The sequence below is a fragment of the Onychostruthus taczanowskii genome, unplaced genomic scaffold (assembly GCF_017590055.1).
Source record: "Onychostruthus taczanowskii isolate IOZ18803 unplaced genomic scaffold, ASM1759005v1 scaffold10, whole genome shotgun sequence".
In the NCBI taxonomy this organism is placed as follows: domain Eukaryota; kingdom Metazoa; phylum Chordata; class Aves; order Passeriformes; family Passeridae; genus Onychostruthus; species Onychostruthus taczanowskii.
In genome coordinates, this window is record NW_024496526.1 from 11,417,790 (window position 1) to 11,435,405 (window position 17,616).

The window sequence follows — 17,616 nt, forward strand, 5'->3', positions numbered from 1 at the left end:
ACACACACACACACAAATAAATGTTACAGCTGCCTTACTTTGAAATACAGCTTAGAAACCACTTCAGGCAGGGAATTTGATCCAGATGCTGTGAGGTGTTCTCCACCTGCTCGGGCACATCACTCCTGCTTTGTTGTCCTTCCAGTGCTTTCCTCAGCCTCTCTTTGCTCTGGCTGCCACAGTACGATGATGAGACATGCAGATTAACCATTTACAAAGCAAGCATCTTGTCTGCTCCTGGTTTGTACCAGTTAGAGGGAAAGAGCTAGAGTGGGTAGTAAAAACTTCAGGTGTGCTAACTGTGCTTTTTTTTCTTTTCTCTTGCAACAGGATGGAACTGAAATACGGATATGTGTTGACAAAGGAGTTGGAATAAGACTGAGTCCTGCTCTGTGATATTTATATACCTGCACCATGAACTTGCTGTTTGGCTTCATGCTTTAGGAACCTTTGTAGTAACTGTGTGAAGCTGTTGGGAATCATGGCATTCTCTCCATGGAAGCTGTCCTCTCAGAAGCTAGGCTTTTTTCTGGTGACTTTTGGTTTTATTTGGGGAATGATGCTTCTGCATTTTACTATTCAGCAGCAAACACAACATGAAAGCAGTTCAGTCCTGCGTGAGCAAATTTTGGATCTCAGCAAAAGATACATCAAAGCATTAGCTGAAGAAAATAAAAATGTAGTTGATGGGCCTTATGTTGGGACAGTGACAGCATATGGTAAGTGTGTTCTCTGGATTATTAGATAATCTGATTAAGGCTTTTTCCTCAGTTGTCCAAAGATTTTGCTTCATAATGCTGCTCAATTAGCAGCACTTTACCCTGTGCATTTTCTGTACAAATGGAGAAAATGGCCTTCCCTTTTAAGTGGGACAAACTTTACATTTCTTGTCACTTGAAAACGAAGCTGTCTGCTAATTTTTATTATGTCTGTCTAGTAGCTCTATCTAGTATGCTTTAGGTTATTTGTTACAACTCAGTTTTAAAAAAAACTTTTTTGGTGTTTTTGAGAAAGTTGGGAGGCTTTTCAGTTTTCGTTTCAGTGATGTAAGAAATTCCCTGTGGGAAAACTTGCCTTACTTTAAAATGGAGACCTGCTATTTATTTCTTCTTTCCCATTTCACTTCTTTGTTCAGTCAATTTACTTAATGTTTAAGCTTATTTATGTGGTATAATCCTAAATTAAGCTTAAGTATATCCTGTTTGCCTCAGGGCAGAAAACTCTGTGAGTTTTAGTGCTTTGTTTGGCAGTTGTTTTTAATGCTTACTCTCTTCCAGTTTGTATATTAGAGTTAAGGTTTTGTGCATGTGTCAGACAAAGCAAGCAGAAAAGAATGAAACATATTACCTGAAAATATTCCTAAAAAATAAAATTTAATCAATTTTCAGGTTATGTGTGGCTCCTTTTCAGTCTGTTAAGATCACATAATGCACCTTACTTGTTTAGCAATTTTTAGACAGACTTTCTTTCCAACTTACCTATGCATTTCCAGACTGCCTGGAAAACTAATGACTAAACTAAGTCATTTAGGTTTGCTTTCTTTTATAGTTTTCTTAATATTCAGCTCTGAAGAAATTGAGTAGATAGTTTTTGTATGCTTGGACAAAGAATATAGACTAGGATGCAACAGATAGAATAGCTGAGAAAAAATAACTTTTTTTCTCTAGTTTTCTGTTAATACTCTACTTTTTGGTGCATGCAGTGAAAATATTCTGCTGCAAGGTTCTCTCTGTGTCTTGTTTCTGTCACCAGTCCTTTTTCTTCTAAAAAGCAAAATTTTGAGTTGGTGTGCATTTGTGTGCCTGTAAGCATGAGATTATTATCCACAACATAGCTAACAATTAAATTGCTTCTTGGCTTAAATAACAACCTGCCCTTATTCTGTAACTCCAGATTTGTGGCTGCATGTTGAGCTGTACTGGAACTGTAACATTACAAAGCAACACAAGCAAAACTATATCAACATTTGGGTTGAGGATCTCTGAGCAAGCCTAGATCCTTAGAGGATTGTGTGATTAGGCTCAAAACAAAACTTTATCTGCTGTATAGCCATTACCAGTGTCCTGTTACTGTGCAGGGGTGCTTGATGGTGGATGAATTGAGAAAGAAAATAGACAACCCCAAACATTCTGGCGCCAGATATTGAAGGTAACTGGGTTAATATGGGTACAGGATATCCATAAGCAAAGTTCCCCCTGCAGGTTGTTGCCTGTGGCATTAATTTCCTGTTCCAAATCCTGCTGGGGAATAAGTTGACTTGCCTCCAAACACTGGTCAAGTTCCCAAGGAGAAGTTAAACTGCATTTGGAAGCGGGTGAAATAACTTTGTGACACTTCTGTGAAGGGAAAACCAATGTTTGTGTAGTAATTTCAAGCCCATGGCTGAGAATATTTTTAAGTTTGGCCAGGTGTGTTCAACAAAGTAGTTTGGAAAGATGGAAAATAATGGTAATGCAGTTATTTAAAATATTTCAGGGAAAAGCACTATAGTGAGTGAATAACACCATAAGGTAATTACTTAATAAGTTAATTTGTCCTGTTTGGCATACCAAATGACTTGCTGCTAGCAAATAATCAGGTTAGCTCTTCACAAATAAACACATTAATGACTGATGTTAATAATAATTGGTAGAGGTTTCTTCAGTGTTCTGTGAAAATTAATGCTCTTGCTTATTTAGCCTTTTTATATTTCTTAATGTTATCCTCTGATTGCTTTAAGTGAGCACAGTCGTGATTTCCATGTTCAAGAATAAATTAAATGTTTGCTGCATTTGGCTGCTTTTACCTACCTGAAAGGTTTTCAGTCATTCCATAATTGTGGTTGCACAGCTTGTTTACTTTCTCACCTTGTCTTTGTGCTGTGTATTCACCTGTCAGGTAGGTGGCTCAGATATTTTCCTTTCAAAAGTCATAGTTCAGATATACACAATGAATATTAGATTTTAATTTGTAGCAGTAAACGGTTCTTTTGTAAAAATTCTATGAATCTGTGCTTCTGCCCTCCCCTTCTCATACTAGCTTCCACTTCCCTTTTTGTTCTGACAAGATGTCTCTCATATCAATGTGTTGGTATCAGAATTAAAAAACAATAATTTTGAACCTCTTTTGTCTTTATGATCAGTGTATGCTTTATGTAGGCTACGTTTCTTCCTCACTGTTTCCTGAATTAATTTTACTTTTTTTCCTTGATTTTTTTTCTTCCTTCTGTACCTTGGTTTTGTTCATGTTAAGTCCAGAGTTTCCTTTTCTTCTGCACACTGTGCCATTAAATAACTTCTGGACCTCTTTTAAAATAGTCCAGATGTATGGACTAGTGCTTCAGATTCCACCTTCTGATCTTTACAGGACAAAGGAAAACACAGTTATGATGAGAAAGGCTTTCTTTTATGGCACTATGGAATTAATATGATTCTCCTTTTGTTTGGAGAAAACAACTATAAGCTTTCTAAAGTAATTGCATTTTCTTATTTAGTCTCTCATTTGCACAAGAATTGAGATAGTCATTGGAAAAAAAAATTATGGAATGAATGTGGCAAAAGTACAACTGCTGTAGAGACAGTGGAATCTCTTCAGATATATGTGTAATAACATATGGAAAAGTTTTCTGTTATAGATCAGAATATTATTTGATTCTAAAGTTGTGTAAAACAGAAAATACATTATGCCAAAACACATGCAATTATTTTATGTAATTAAACAGAAAAATAATGTCAATTCCTTGTACCAAATTCTTTAATCTTTACAAGGGTAAATGAACAAAGGACAATAGTTTCATCTTCTTTGGCTTGTTGCCATTATAATAATACAGTTTCGTCTGATAGTGGTCTAGTTTTCTACTTTTGTCCTCACTTCTTTTAACTTGCCAGAGTGTCTTGCATTCCTTCAAGGAATCTGAACAAAATGAAAGCCAAGGAAAAAAATATCAGAGAACTCTTTCTGTGTTGTCATTTGATATGCAAATTCCTGTTATTGTTCATTGCCTTCCATGCCAAGGAAACCCTGTGTCAGAGCAAACAGAGACAATCACCAGCAGACTGAAGAAAGGAAATGTGACTTTTGGTCTTGTGTGAATACAACAGAAAGGTTGAACTGAACTTTTTTTGAGAAATTATGATCTATTTTTAATTTGCCAGTGCAGTAACTGGTTATGTGGAGGAGATGCAGGAGAAGGTTTTTGTACTGGCTTAAAGCTGTTCTTTTTGGGAAGGGGATTTTTGTTCCCAGATGACTGAGTATCAACAGACTGTTCCTCTGATGGTGCTTGAATATGGATTTAGCTTTAGACTCATTATTATTTAAGCAGCTTCTTATTACTTGAGCCATTGCAAAGCAAGCATTTTTCTGTTCCTGTAAAGGCTCACATTTCACCTTGAATTTGGATATCTATGGGTAGCGCTGTGCTTCATAAAATATACAGACTGACAAGTTCCATGGCCAAGGAAACTTGGATCTGAGGCTGAACAAAGGGAACATGAATGCATAGAGCTGCTAATGGCAAAGATTTGCACTGAGAAAATGTGTGTGTGTATATATATATATCTCTCTCCAGTCTCATTCTTGTATCTATTGCATGATTCTGTCTGACAAGAGTGCACTGCATTATTAAGCAGTTTAACTTTTCATTTTCATTTGCAGATTTGAAGAAGACACTTGCTGTCCTGTTGGATAATATCTTGCAGCGCATTGGGAAGTTGGAGTCCAAGGTGGAAAATCTTGTGCTTAATGGAACAGGAGCAAACTCGACCAACAATACCACCACTTCTGCTCCCAGCTTAGGAGCAGCTGAAAAGCTTAATGTAGCAGGTGTGTATGGCAATTACTAAAATTATTTATGAGCTGTTTAATCTGAACCTTTTCTCTCTTGAGCATAACATGATTTTTCAATGTTAGATATTTGGAATGTCTTGGAAAACAAAATTCAAAGTCTAGCCTTATCAATGACAAACTGAAGTCCAAGCTTAGTGGAAGGTTTCTGTTCTGTGGTAACTTGAGCACATTAGAAAAACAAAATCTCTTCTCAAGGGAATAGTTCACTCATTTATAGTAGATGTTTCATGCTTTAAATGGTTGCATTTTAGAATGATGAAACTGGGGAGATCTTTTCTCTCAAGGCCTAACTATTTACGTTGGTATCAATCTGCTCTGCCATTCTACCATATGCACTTTATTGGTTATTAACTGAAAGAAAACATTTATTGTATTTGTTGGTCATGATTTTTAAATGTCTTTCCCTACAGTGTTTAATGGCTCTTAGGATTTGACTCAGAGAGATCACCTACCTGGTACATTCAGTTAAAATAAAAACATGTTTTGAGATGACATTTGAAGTCATTCATTTTGTTTTCAGTGAATGAACTGTTTTGTTCTGCCACCAAGTTGAAAGAGATACTGGCAGTCCTGACTCATAGGAAAGTTTGAGTGTAAGTCCAATGATCTTTGCAGTCCCAAAAGAGAACAGAGCAGAAGAGTTAAGGCAACTTGGTAAATAAGTTGATAACTGTGCTCCTGTGTCTTGTCTGTCCTTGGGCTTCCCGCAAAAATAAATATTTCTGTTGAGAAGGTGTTACTTTCTGAAATTCTCAAAATAGAGAGGCAAATGCTGCCTTTGGTAGGGAAATGCCACTGGAGCAAGTCTAGGAAAGCAGATTTGCAAGTGATTGCCTGATGACAGTGTGGCAGCAGAGTTGCTCTCAGCTGCTCAGTCCTAACTGCATTTATCTGTACCAGGGTGCTAAAGTCATGCTATCTCTTGGTCAGACAGACCTTTCCCTCCCCCCATCTGCCTTGCCTTGGTAGAATTGAAGGCAGATCAGGAACAAGCAGCTGAAAAGGTGCAGCACCTGCAGGGTGCTGACAGGCTGTGCCACCTTCCTGCCACAAGATCTTGGAAAAACAAGATCTTGCATCCAGCACAAGATCTTGGAAAAACTTCCACTGAGATGGAAAGTGAACGATTACAGCACTGTTAGAGTCTGGACCATATATATAAAATGAAAAACATCACTGTATGTTTTCTTTGCATAGCTGGACAAAAGAGTTATTTCCTTAGATTTGCAGATAATTAGAACATAATACTCATGTTGTTGCTTTAAAATTTATAGGCAAAGGTTCATTGTTTTTACCTGAAAAGGAAACATCTTTCATCAGTTCTTAGGGTGATTTGAATGTTGTTTATTATTCTTGGAGTAGGCTGGATTCACAGTTTTGGTATTCAGGAGCAACATTGAAGGAGCCTGGTAAGAGTTTTCTGTTGGCAGTGTTTGCATTGCTTTGCACTGCCTGAGGCTTACTCTGTGGCAAAGAACACAATTCCTCTGATCAGAGCCACAAGATTCACAGTTTTGGTATTCTGGAGCAACACTGAAGGAGCCTGGTAAGTTTTCTGTTGGCAGTGTTTGCATTGCTTTGCACTGCCTGAGGCTTACTCTGTGGCAAAGAACACAATTCCTCTGATCAGAGCCACAGCTTTTTTACCTTTGACTCTTGGTACCCTGAGTTTAAAATGTCTGAAGCAATCATTAAACAGCAGCAACAGGAAAAGCCTTCAGGTAAGAGTTCCTTAAGGTTCGATTAATGTATTGTGCTGGTGACTGGATGATGTCACTGCTCTGGACTGGATAGTACCTGGGGTTAGAGTAGAGTTTGAACCTAATCCCTGTGTTAAATGCCTGCTCTTCATCCATTTGAAGCAATCAGTGGCAATTACTTAGATCAGGGGCAGCCAAATGGAAATGAAAAACTTGTCTCTACTTCTTCCTTTGTGGCAGTTCCCTGACAGCACACTCTGGAAGCCATATGATTCCAGCATAATTGTAATATAAGTATCTTCTCTGTTGGGAAGGAATTGTTTAGAAAATAAGCTGGGTGAGGACATTGTGACAATACCAATGTTTGTTTTTGTCTGTGATATTTCAATTACATCCCTTTTACATTGTGTTAAAGCAATTGAGGTAATGTGAAAATTGTGGTGAAGGCATTTTGTTACCCAATAGTTTGTCATTTTACTGGAGTTGAAAGAGGTATGTATACAAATACAGATGATACTTTTCTTTGTAACATTCAGCTGTTACACTATGAAGTGATCACAAAAAGCATGTTAGGATTACCTTTCCTCTCTTTACCAGTTGTAATATTTTAATGCTGACTTTAGACAAATTCATGTTAGGGATGGTTAATAATTTTGGTCTTTCTTTCTGGACAACCATAGTGTTTGTGAAGCATCTGATTAGCATAATGTTTAATAATTTTGATAATCTTTTTTAAAGGCTTCTTGAGTTGCTGCTTAAAACTCTGCAGTAAATTGTGTTTTATGGCCTTATTTGTCAGTGAAACAGTGCAATGTCATTTAGCAGACTTTTCTACAAGAGTCCTGCTTCCAATGGAGCTACATCATGTAACAATATAAAGATGCTTATAAAGCTTTGGCTGATTGGTTTCAAAAGCAGTAAAGCTGTCTTTCCTTCTCTCTCTTTTTTTCTGTTTATCTATGTTGTATCTGAAAAGCTTCTGAGATATTTGATAGTCATCCTTTTTGCATCTGTGGGAAGTAATATATTCTCATACACACAGGAAAATATTAATCTAAACTTTGGGTGCCTAGGAGATAAGAGTTCTCACCAGCCTTTAGAACAGGAAGCTTTGAGGCACTGCCACAAATGACACCCTAAGCAGATTTAAAGTTGCTGTTGTAGAGATGATTAAACAGAAATGGGGGAATACAAAACCATGACACTTTGAAGCAGAGCTTGTCTACAGGGCTGCTACTGTTGTAGTTGCATCTTTGTTTCCATGTGACAGGCACAAGATCAGCTTGGTTTAGGCAATTTAGTTTTTAACAATTGTGCTTTTCTACAATAATGATAAAAGAAATCCTTTATTTTTCTGGGATAGAATTGCACTATCATGATTCATATGATAGGGAAAACTGCACAAACATGATCAGAGGATCAGTCCTCTGTTTTCTTCATGTGTTATTTTTGGTAAGCAGTGGGAGTGGGATTAGTGTGTTGTGTTGTGGGATGGGTTTCTTTAGAGGTGGTGATTGCTGTTTCTATGCTTGTTCAGTGACAAGCTAAATTTTTTATAATCTTGACCATCTAATGCCTCAGATACAATAATTGTACTGAAAACTCTGCCAGACTGGTTGTTTACAAAACATTATTTTACCTTGAAAACTGCTGCTTTGAATGATTTTAATTGCGTGTCTTTGGTCCCACAAAAATGAGCAAGTGAAGGTTTGTGTTAAATCCTCCTCAGCCTTCCCCTTGTACACAGCTGGTGCTGGGAGGACCCTTGCAGAGCCTAAGGACAGGCTCAGGCTGCTGCATGGAACACTGCACAGCGAGGGAGGACACTGCTGGTGTATCTGTTCAAAGCTTCCATAGCTCTCCTGCCTTGTGCATTAACTTGTTCTGCTGTGTTGGCTGTTCAGTTCCCTTTTAACAACTTCAGTTTTAACATCTTTCAAGTCACTCATTAAGATGCAGACTTCAGTGTATACTTGTCATTTAAGACATGATGGCTTGGATGCCTGTCAGATATCTGGCATCCTTCGTGAATATGTAGCAAGGCAGGCTGACAAGTCAGCTTTGGCAATGCTACAAGAAGGCTATTTTTTGTAATGTTACTATGGTGAGAAGGACCTTTGTCGTGGTATTTCCATGTCCTTATTCCTGAAGACTTGGGGCTGCCACACTGAAGCCTTTTAGGTCGGTGCGGGGGAAAGACTCAGGTAACCTCAGGATCAGTGGATTTGTTTCCATGGCTCTCTGATTAATTTTGTTACACAGCCTCTTTAGTTTTAGCAGTCTGCAACCACAGTTCTACCATAGTCCTGTACTTGCAGAGATTAAAAATCTAAGATACTGCATGTTGTTTTAAATTCCAAAGCTGCCCTCCTGTCTTGAGAGGACTAGAGCAGGCTTTTCTTCAGTCAGCGCGGTGTGTTGTGCTCAGAGCACAAGCTGACTGTCCCCACGGGGCACCAGTGTGTACCAGCTGTAGCAGGGTGTGGGACTGCATTGGCTCTGACAGTCAAGATAGCAGCTTCCTGGAGGTGATGTTTTGCTTTGACTCGTGTTTATTGTGCCTTATTCATTGTATTCTTTTTCACACTGTATATGTGTATTTATTAAGATTCCCCCCCTCCCACAAAGGCAGTTGTGTGGAGCTGGGGAGTTTTCTGTGCCCTCAGCCTGGCACAGTGTGGTGTGTGCAGGAGACTGCTGGTGAATATTTTCCACTGCAGTGCAAAGCTGTGTTAATAGTGCTGAAGGGGGCTCTTAGTGGTCCCCTGGGCTGCATTTTGATTAACCACTTGACTACTACTTGAATTCTCCTAGCACTGCATTGATTTCAGTAGTGCTAATGGAACACAGCAGAACAGCTTGTGTGAGGATGGACTAGAGGTAGAAAAGTTAATTTTCTTTAAATCATACCAACACTTTGCTACAGAAGTTTCTAAAATGTTGGTAGAAAGCATTTTGTGCTCTGCATTTGAAATCTTGAAACCTTTAGCTCATTTGGTTGAATATGTTGTTAGTGCTTTCAGCTCACACTGCAAATTCTCTCTTTAAAGAATTCTTACCAGCTGGAGATGAAAAATGTGAATTGAATTGAGAATGTGTTAATTAGTAGGAGAAAGGAAAGAAGACCTTACACAAACTAAACCAGCCTTAACTACAGTCTGTGTCTAACCACAGATACCAGATTTCAGGACTGAAATAGAAACAAGAGAACAGTTTCATGAATTAAAGTAAGAATATTACTTGTATTTAATTTTCAAAACCAGGAGAACAGAGATAAAACTGGTGAATAGATTTGATCGGATGTGAATACTCTGACCTTATAATACTAGAGAAATTCTATATACATCAGTAGAAATCTGCTGATGGGAGACTTTTGACTTGAGCTATTATCTGTGCTGTATATCATAAAAAAAACTTTAATATACACTAGTCTGAAAATCAGAGTTTACGCCTCAAGGTTCCAAAGTACATCATTTTTAGTGTAGTGTTAAATTCTTAATACATTTCTATTCTCAGAAGAACACCAAGCTGGTCCTTTAGCAGAGTAGATAGGCTGCTGGTGTCAGCTTGCATTTTCAGCTGTATTGCAGCCTTTTCATTTGCTTTAACCAATATTGCTATTTTAAAACTCTTATGACAAACAGAGCACCTATCAAACAGCACTCACTGCTGAGTGACTAATTATAACTCTTGTTCAGAGTACAGTCTTAGTGGAATATTTCTAGACTTCCTAACTGTCTGATGGAGGAAAATTGAAGCAGAATTTTTTTAGCCTATTACAAAGCACATTATTTGAAGAATGTGCAATGTAGGAAATGGAGGAAATACGCATGTAGCACTCACTATTGCTCATTTTTACTGTTTTATTAAAGAGCAACTTGAAAGCAAACAAAAATCAATTCCCTACCACAGACTGTGCTTTTAGCCACATCATTCTCAACGTGGGTGTTGTCAACCTTCACTATTACAAATGAAACCTGTGGAGCTGAAATGCAGGAGGCAATGAAGAGCTGCATCTGTGAGCTGGTATTTAGGTGCTGGAGGCCTGGGGCTTTAGCAGGTGCAGTGCTCATAGCAAGCAACAAGAGAGAAGCTTCTTTTCCAGTGCAGGGTTGGTGGCTTAGCTCAGCTCTGCCGTGTCGCTGATGCTGACGCGCCAGACTTTGCGCTGAAACAACTGAGGATTGTTCACAAGTTCAGGTTCACCTGCTGTGCTCTAACGACGCCTGATGCAAAGCTGTAGATCATTTGTGAAGGGAACATATGGCTCCTTTCTAAACACGGGGATGGAGTTTGGTAGTTATATTTTAAATATCCCAGGACCTCACAAACAGTATTGAAAGAGGTTTTTTAAGATCTGCAGTTGGTGGGTGTTTTATCAATATTTTTCTTTTTTTTCCAGGATTATCTGTACTGACTGCATGCTTTTGAGTTTATAATGTGCTATGTTCATGTTTTTAGTTTGTTAATGCATTGACTTTTAATGTATGATCATATGAGATAAATGTTTAATAATTATGTCTTTTTGTAACAGCAGTCAAGAGGAGATAAGCTATGCATGAATTTAAAAACATTTAGGTGTGTGTAGAACATAAATTAATATAATGGCTCACACAAAGTTTAGAAGAAATAAGTGTGTTTATTAACTGCTGTTGTTTTGTACTAACTTGACAGCTGTATTTCTAACTTCTTTTGGCTATAAGTTCTAAGTTTTGGCTGGGAAAAGAGATTTCAGAGCTTGCATTTTAAATTGCATAAATCCTAATTAAGGGTGAAAATTCTTGTGGTTTCTCAAATACTATTTTCCAACAAAAGTAACTTCAGTGTCTGGCTTAATGTAGTTTTCCCCTTCAGGAAAGAATTATCCAACATGAATTTGCTAACAGCATAATACATCTATCCAGACTTTTTAACAAGAATCCTCATGAGATATTAGGGTTTGGGGTTTTATCTCCAAATGATGAAAAACTCCTAAGCCTTGACTTGTATGTTAATGCTTGCTTTTCATGCTTTGGAAGATCCTGATGTGTAGATTGGCATCCCCAGGGTTCCAGTTCTTCATCTCCCTTGTCTTCATGATCACACTCAGAAGTGTGAATTGCTGGTATCTGGTTGAGCTTGGTCTCAGCTGCTCATGGGAAACACAAGATTTGTTCACCTCTGGGGTCCTGTTTAAGGAGAGCCAGCTCTGAGGTGTTACCAACAAGCTCAAGCACACCTCCATGAGGAGCAGAAATGTAATTCTTCATACAGAGTCTGTTCATTAAGAAAAAAATTGGGAGGGATGATTGTCAGCCAAGAAGAAAGGGTACAGCCAGAGCAAGTAGTACTTGGCTGGAACTGTCAGGATTATTCACTGGGGAATTCAGAGCCTGTACTGAGTTCTCAGGCTTATGTGTGGAAACCAGCAGTGACTTGCCCATTTCTGCAGGCAGTTGTTGCTTTGGACAGCAGTCCTTGATGTAGATGTGTTTCCAGTCTGACTGCATCAGCTGGCTTCCTGTTCATGGGCACAGAGGAAAGACTGCTTCTCTAGGGAATACTCAGATGGAACAGAATTACATTTCTCTGTTCCTTCTGTTCTTTCACATGCATTTCCTCTTGTATGCACATATTGCTACATTTTTTTCCTGCTCTGGATAGTAGTTTTATGTAAATTGTGTCATGGGACTGTTTATATTTAAGTTTTATAGAATTGCCTTCACTGTGCAATGACCTAATTAATAGCTGAGAATGAAGCAAGTGAAAGCTGGTGTAGGTGTTTGGGATATAGATCCATGGTAAGGCTGAATGGGAAGATGGGAGTGGGGAGCTGGTGATTGTGGGAAGCATCTCCTCCGTCTGTGGACTATGGTGGAGGTAAAACATGAATATTTTTGAGGAAGGTGAATCCTCAGAGTGTTCACTGTTGCTGGCAAGGAGGAAAGATGTGAGCTACTCTTCGTAATACTCCCAGACATATTAATATTTCAACATGGTTAGAGGTGATAAAGTTGGGCATTAGTGTTCCATGTTGTCTGTACAGATCCATGCTCTGTTTGTGTGTAACCCATCCCAGTGGAAGAGCAATAGTGGGACTGCTCTGAAAAAGCCTTAGTGCAGCTGGCCACAGGGGAGACCAGAAGCCTGAGAAAGTCTGCATCTTTTGCTGAGAAAAATGTCTGTCTCTTCCTTTTTGGTTTTTGGGGGTTGGACAGGAGCAGGGAGGGCTGGGAGGGTTTGTGCCTGGGCAGTCTCTGTGTGGTACTGGCACAGCTGATGGGAGCTGTGGAAGGGTGAGGCTGGTGCAGTGTGTGACTATTGGAAGAGGGGTTTATTCTTGCAGGTAGATCTTGCAAATACAGGGATCCTGTAAAACCTTGTGAGTAATGAACAGCAGCAAAGGTCTTTGCCTCTCAACAGAAACACACTGGGATGCAGAGAATGTGTTCACACGTGACAGAAGCAAACATGTGAACTGCAGTTGTGTATTTACCAAAAATCAGGCTGTTGTCTGGATTTTGGGATTTTTTCTCCATTTTTTCTTTCTTTAACAGGCCATGAGACCCCCATTAAAATGAAATATGGTATAAGTGGTAGACTTGGCACTGTGTGCTGTAAAGTAAGGAATTATAGCTTGTACCCTGTACTTAATAGGACTTAAGTAGAAGAGAGGATTTGCTTGACTAACCTTCTGAAGAGGAAAGCCATCATATGATAGCATAATTAACTTGATTTTTTTTTATTTTAAATGACAAAATTCATGGCTCATTCTTGTTGGCAAGCTATACCCAGGCATTCAGCATTTTCCACCCTAAATTTAGTATAATGCTGAAAGTTAAACTTTTCCTATGGCTGATCTGTATCTCTGATGTTGTACCAGAGATTTCAGAGGTCTTTTTTTCTTTTAGGAAGACCTTGAAATTGATATGCCTTATGTAAAACTGTCATTTTGCATTCAGACTTGTGGGTTAGGAGAAAAAAAAAAAAGAAGAAATAAAAGAGAAAATCCCACAAACCCTTTTAAACCATAAAGGTCTTCTAATGGAATTTTACTGATTATTGAAAATTACCATGTAGTAACCATGCCTCTTTATTACTGTTAGGTATCAGGTATTGATTCTGGTGTGATGCAAGTGGAAGGTCTGATTCCTGAACTGCAGTAAAGCAAAATGTCCTATTATTATGTAGCTCTACTGACTGAATTGAGAATATACTTTAAATTGCTGCTATCTGTATGCATTCTCTGTATGTTCTTATTCAGAGCAGAAATCAGAGCCTTAGATGTCAGTGGTCTGGTCTGCAAGAATCCCACAAGGATGAGAAGATTAGGCAGAATATTTTGAAAGTGCTTATTGATTTGAAATTACAAAGTCATTGTACAAACTACTTTGCTTCAGTGCTATTGTCACGGGCAGTACAGCTCAATTTGTCAAATCACTCCTGCTGCAGAGACTGACAAAGAAGTGGGGACTTCCTGCCATGACTCTTCTTTCCCCCATCAAGTTCATTTTGCAATGCTTGGCTCACTTTTCAAATTTTATCTTTAAAAGAAGCTATTTGCTAAAAAATAAAAAATAGATCAATCAGGTCATGGGGTTTGCATATAATAATATAATGCAACTTTTTAACTTTTACCCACGGATTTTTGTCACCGTTCTATTCTAATACTGCAATGTATTTTTTGTATTTTCTTCTGGGCACTCTAATTAGCATATTCTGGATGAAACTGTGCACAGTTACTGCCACAGTATAAAGTGTTCCCAGGTTGATGGCTGGCTGACTTTAATGATCTTGTTTCTTGCCTGTAGAAAAAGCCAGAAATGATGCAGGTATAATTTAGATAACTGTGGGATGAACTTCCTAAATTGAAAACCTCCTCCACTGCCTTTGGCAAGAATCTCTCCACCATGGTAATGATTTTTCTTGCCTTAAAGGCCTGCATTAGAGGGTTCCTCTAAGAAAGTCCCTTGGAGCTGAAGAAGTAATGTCCTTTAAAACTGCTGCTTTTTCTTTGGCTCATGGGCTAGAAATCCTGCTCTTTATTACAGTCTTTAATGCGTTGCAATAATCTAGAATGAAAAAAAAAATTAAAATGGGCAAAAAAGAAGAAAAAAAAAACAAAACCTTGGGAGACCATAGGAAATATTTCTTTTGAGATGTGATGTAGTGCTACTCAGTTTTTAAATTAGATCATATTGCAACATTTATTAATTGGGTCATACTTCTGGTGCCAAGTTTCGGATCGTGGGTATCTGATAAAATGATAGCAGAGCTTGAAAAACTAGTTTTATGTTTAAGAGCCATATATATCCTATAAATGTTAGACAAATGAAAACAAATTGTTGCAATTTAGTAGTTTCAAGAACACTTTGATTAGGAAATTATTTTCTTGTTATTTTCAGTATGGATTAGCTTAATTTTTGAGTCTTTATAGATCAATTTTTGTAATTCAGCACTTTCACTTCAAGTCATAGTTGAAATCTATGCAACCATTTTCTCATGTGGTCAAAAAGGAGCACACTGAGTTTTAATGTTGTAGCAAATATTACCCAGTAGGACCCTGCAGTCAGTCTGGGCTGTGGATTCATGAAAATAAAAGGCAGGATTCATCAGGCTATCTGTCAGAACTGTGAAATGAAGCTCAGTTATGGTCTGTATTTCTCTTTAGATCTCATAAATGGAGCCCAGGAACAGTGTGAATTGCCTCCTATGGATGGTTTTCCTCACTGTGAAGGGAAAATAAAGGTAAGTGAACTGGTTTTAATCTTATGTGCATTCTATTAAAAATGGAATATATGTTGCAAGAGGTCACTACTCAGCGGTGCTAAACAAGAACAACAGTCAAAAAATAGGATATTTAGGACTGTGTGTCACTGCAGCATTGCTCACCTCAAGCCTTTAATACTACTGCTGCAGAGGAATAAAGTGACATCCTATTAAAAACTGCCCTATTAAAATGCTATATTATTTACTGAAAACCTTTATTGTTTGAATGCTGTCTTGTTATTCAGAAACTTCTCCTTTTGGAAAAACCCTGTTTTCTTCCCCATGATGAGTAATTTGGTGCTCTCCTGCCCCAGGACTCTGATTCTGAGAGTACCTCACTCCAGCCCCTTTTTCAGCATGATGTTTCTTTACATTTCTTTCATCTCTTTGCCCACAGGTTCTGTGTGGTTCCTCTATTCCCCTCTTCCCTTGAAAACATTCTGCCTCCTCTGCTCAAGGATAGGCAGTGTCTAAGTGTGCAACCAGAATTCTGGGATTCTCAGTGGATCCTACATAAGTCCTGTATTTTACTAATAATGCAGTTGGAAAGGCTAAATATTACAACCCATGAGACTTTAGCTGGAAAGGAAAAAAGAAAAAGGCGACAAAAACAAAGAACAAACTCCAGCAAACTTGCAGAGATGGAGGTTTTTAAGGGTTGTTTTTTTTTTTTTTTTCCCAAGATATGTTTCAAATGTAAGGAATACTGATTTATTACTGTGAATGGCCAATCCTTAAAAGTTCAAGGCCAGGTTGGAAGTGCCTCAGAGCAACCTGGTCTGATGGAAGCTGTCCTGCTCATGGCAGGTGTTTTGGAATGAGATGATCTTTAAACTCTCTTCCAACCCAACCCATTCTGTGATTTTATGATTAGTGGTGGACAACAGTAAATTTTCTGCTTACTTAAATACCCAAGTATTTGTAAAACTAAAAGTCTCTAAATTTTGAGTCTCTGATCTGTGTTTTGATCTGGTTTGGCAAACAGGCTGCATAGTAACCATGTAATAAATTATTTGAACATTGAAATATGAACTGAAATTAATTATTTTCTTCCATAGAAATGGCAGATTTCAGTCTTGGTAACTGAAATGATGTCATGGTAGGGAACACACAATGCATTCAACTCCAGCCAGAGCCAAATGTCTGGATCCCAGTTTTATTCTCCTTTTGATATTTGTCTCTGCTTGCCTGACTGCCAGTTTGTAAAGCTGTGCTCACATCTGCTGTGCTGTTGCTTCCCAGCATTACTGAATGCAGGGATGCAGTGCTGCTAATCACTAATAACATTCCTGGTTTGTTATTTGTGGTATTTGTAGTCACTTTGCCACTTCCCCCATTATTCCTGGGTGTGAAACAGAGCTATTTTGTTGTACTTTAACCTAATAAACTTTTGTGTCTTTTGTTCTGTTGCAGTGGATGAAAGATATGTGGCGCTCGGATCCCTGTTACGCGAGCTATGGTGTAGATGGGTCCACATGCTCCTTTTTTATTTACCTCAGTGAGGTCAGTAATTTTTTCATCTGCTAAGGGGAACATCATATCGCCTTCACAGCTTTGGTAACTGTACTCTTCCCAAAAGAAATCATCATTTTGTTCGGAATAATTGGGTAAAGAGGGAAAAGTTATTAAAACTGAATTATTAAGTGTGTTGCTATTATTCATGAACTCTGCAGGGGTTTCTAGCCTGAAGAATTCTAATGTTTGTAACTGCAGTGATGTGAGTAGCAGCTCTCCAGGGAGGCCATGTTGGGTATCCTGTTAAACCTGCATGTGAAGCTCAGTCAGAGATTTTTGCCTTTAAACACTTTTTCTGTTGCTTTTTATGCAGCTGCTGAGGTACTAATGGGGAGGCATTTGGAATGGAAAATTTAGGAAGTGTTTCTTGATGGTCCATTGTCCTAAGCAGCATGGCCATGTCCTGCTCGGAGTCTGTTTGTGGATTGTGGAATCTGTTAGCAGGAACAAAAAAAGAACCTGAATGTAACGTTTTTGAGTGAAGTTGAAGCTATATTGGCTAAAGCCTTCAGTACCTGTCACAGCCTGAAGTGTTTTGTACACAGCTGAGTAGGGTGCTTGTCCTGGCGAGGTTTTATTTCAATTTCCTGGATAACACTTCTTTCCCAAGAATTAATTTTATCAATTAATTATCATGAGCTCTATTAGTGGCTTGAAGTGTGCATGCACCAGAAATAGTCAGGTGTGTTTGATCACTCAGCCTCTTCTTTCTTATAAGTGAAATTTTGATAATTTATGGCAACTGGTCTTAGAAGGAGTATTGATATCCAGTGGCTCACTGCTTGCAAAGAACTGAAAGAGCCAATGTGGCTGCAGGATTGTAACT

The 17,616-nt window shown here is 38.4% G+C and overlaps 1 protein-coding gene across 1 annotated transcript in view; it reads left to right on the plus strand.

Moving 5' to 3' along the window:
- Positions 1 to 332: 332 nt before the first annotated feature.
- MGAT5 (alpha-1,6-mannosylglycoprotein 6-beta-N-acetylglucosaminyltransferase) overlaps positions 333 to 17,616 on the plus strand; it is a 70,711-nt gene continuing 53,427 nt past the window's right edge. Inside the window, exons 1-4 of the mRNA XM_041405754.1 lie at positions 333 to 719; positions 4,636 to 4,803; positions 15,178 to 15,254; positions 16,689 to 16,778. Of these exons, the coding sequence (XP_041261688.1) occupies positions 482 to 719; positions 4,636 to 4,803; positions 15,178 to 15,254; positions 16,689 to 16,778 (573 nt within the window). The 5' untranslated portion in view covers positions 333 to 481. The remainder of the gene's footprint in view (positions 720 to 4,635; positions 4,804 to 15,177; positions 15,255 to 16,688; positions 16,779 to 17,616) is intronic.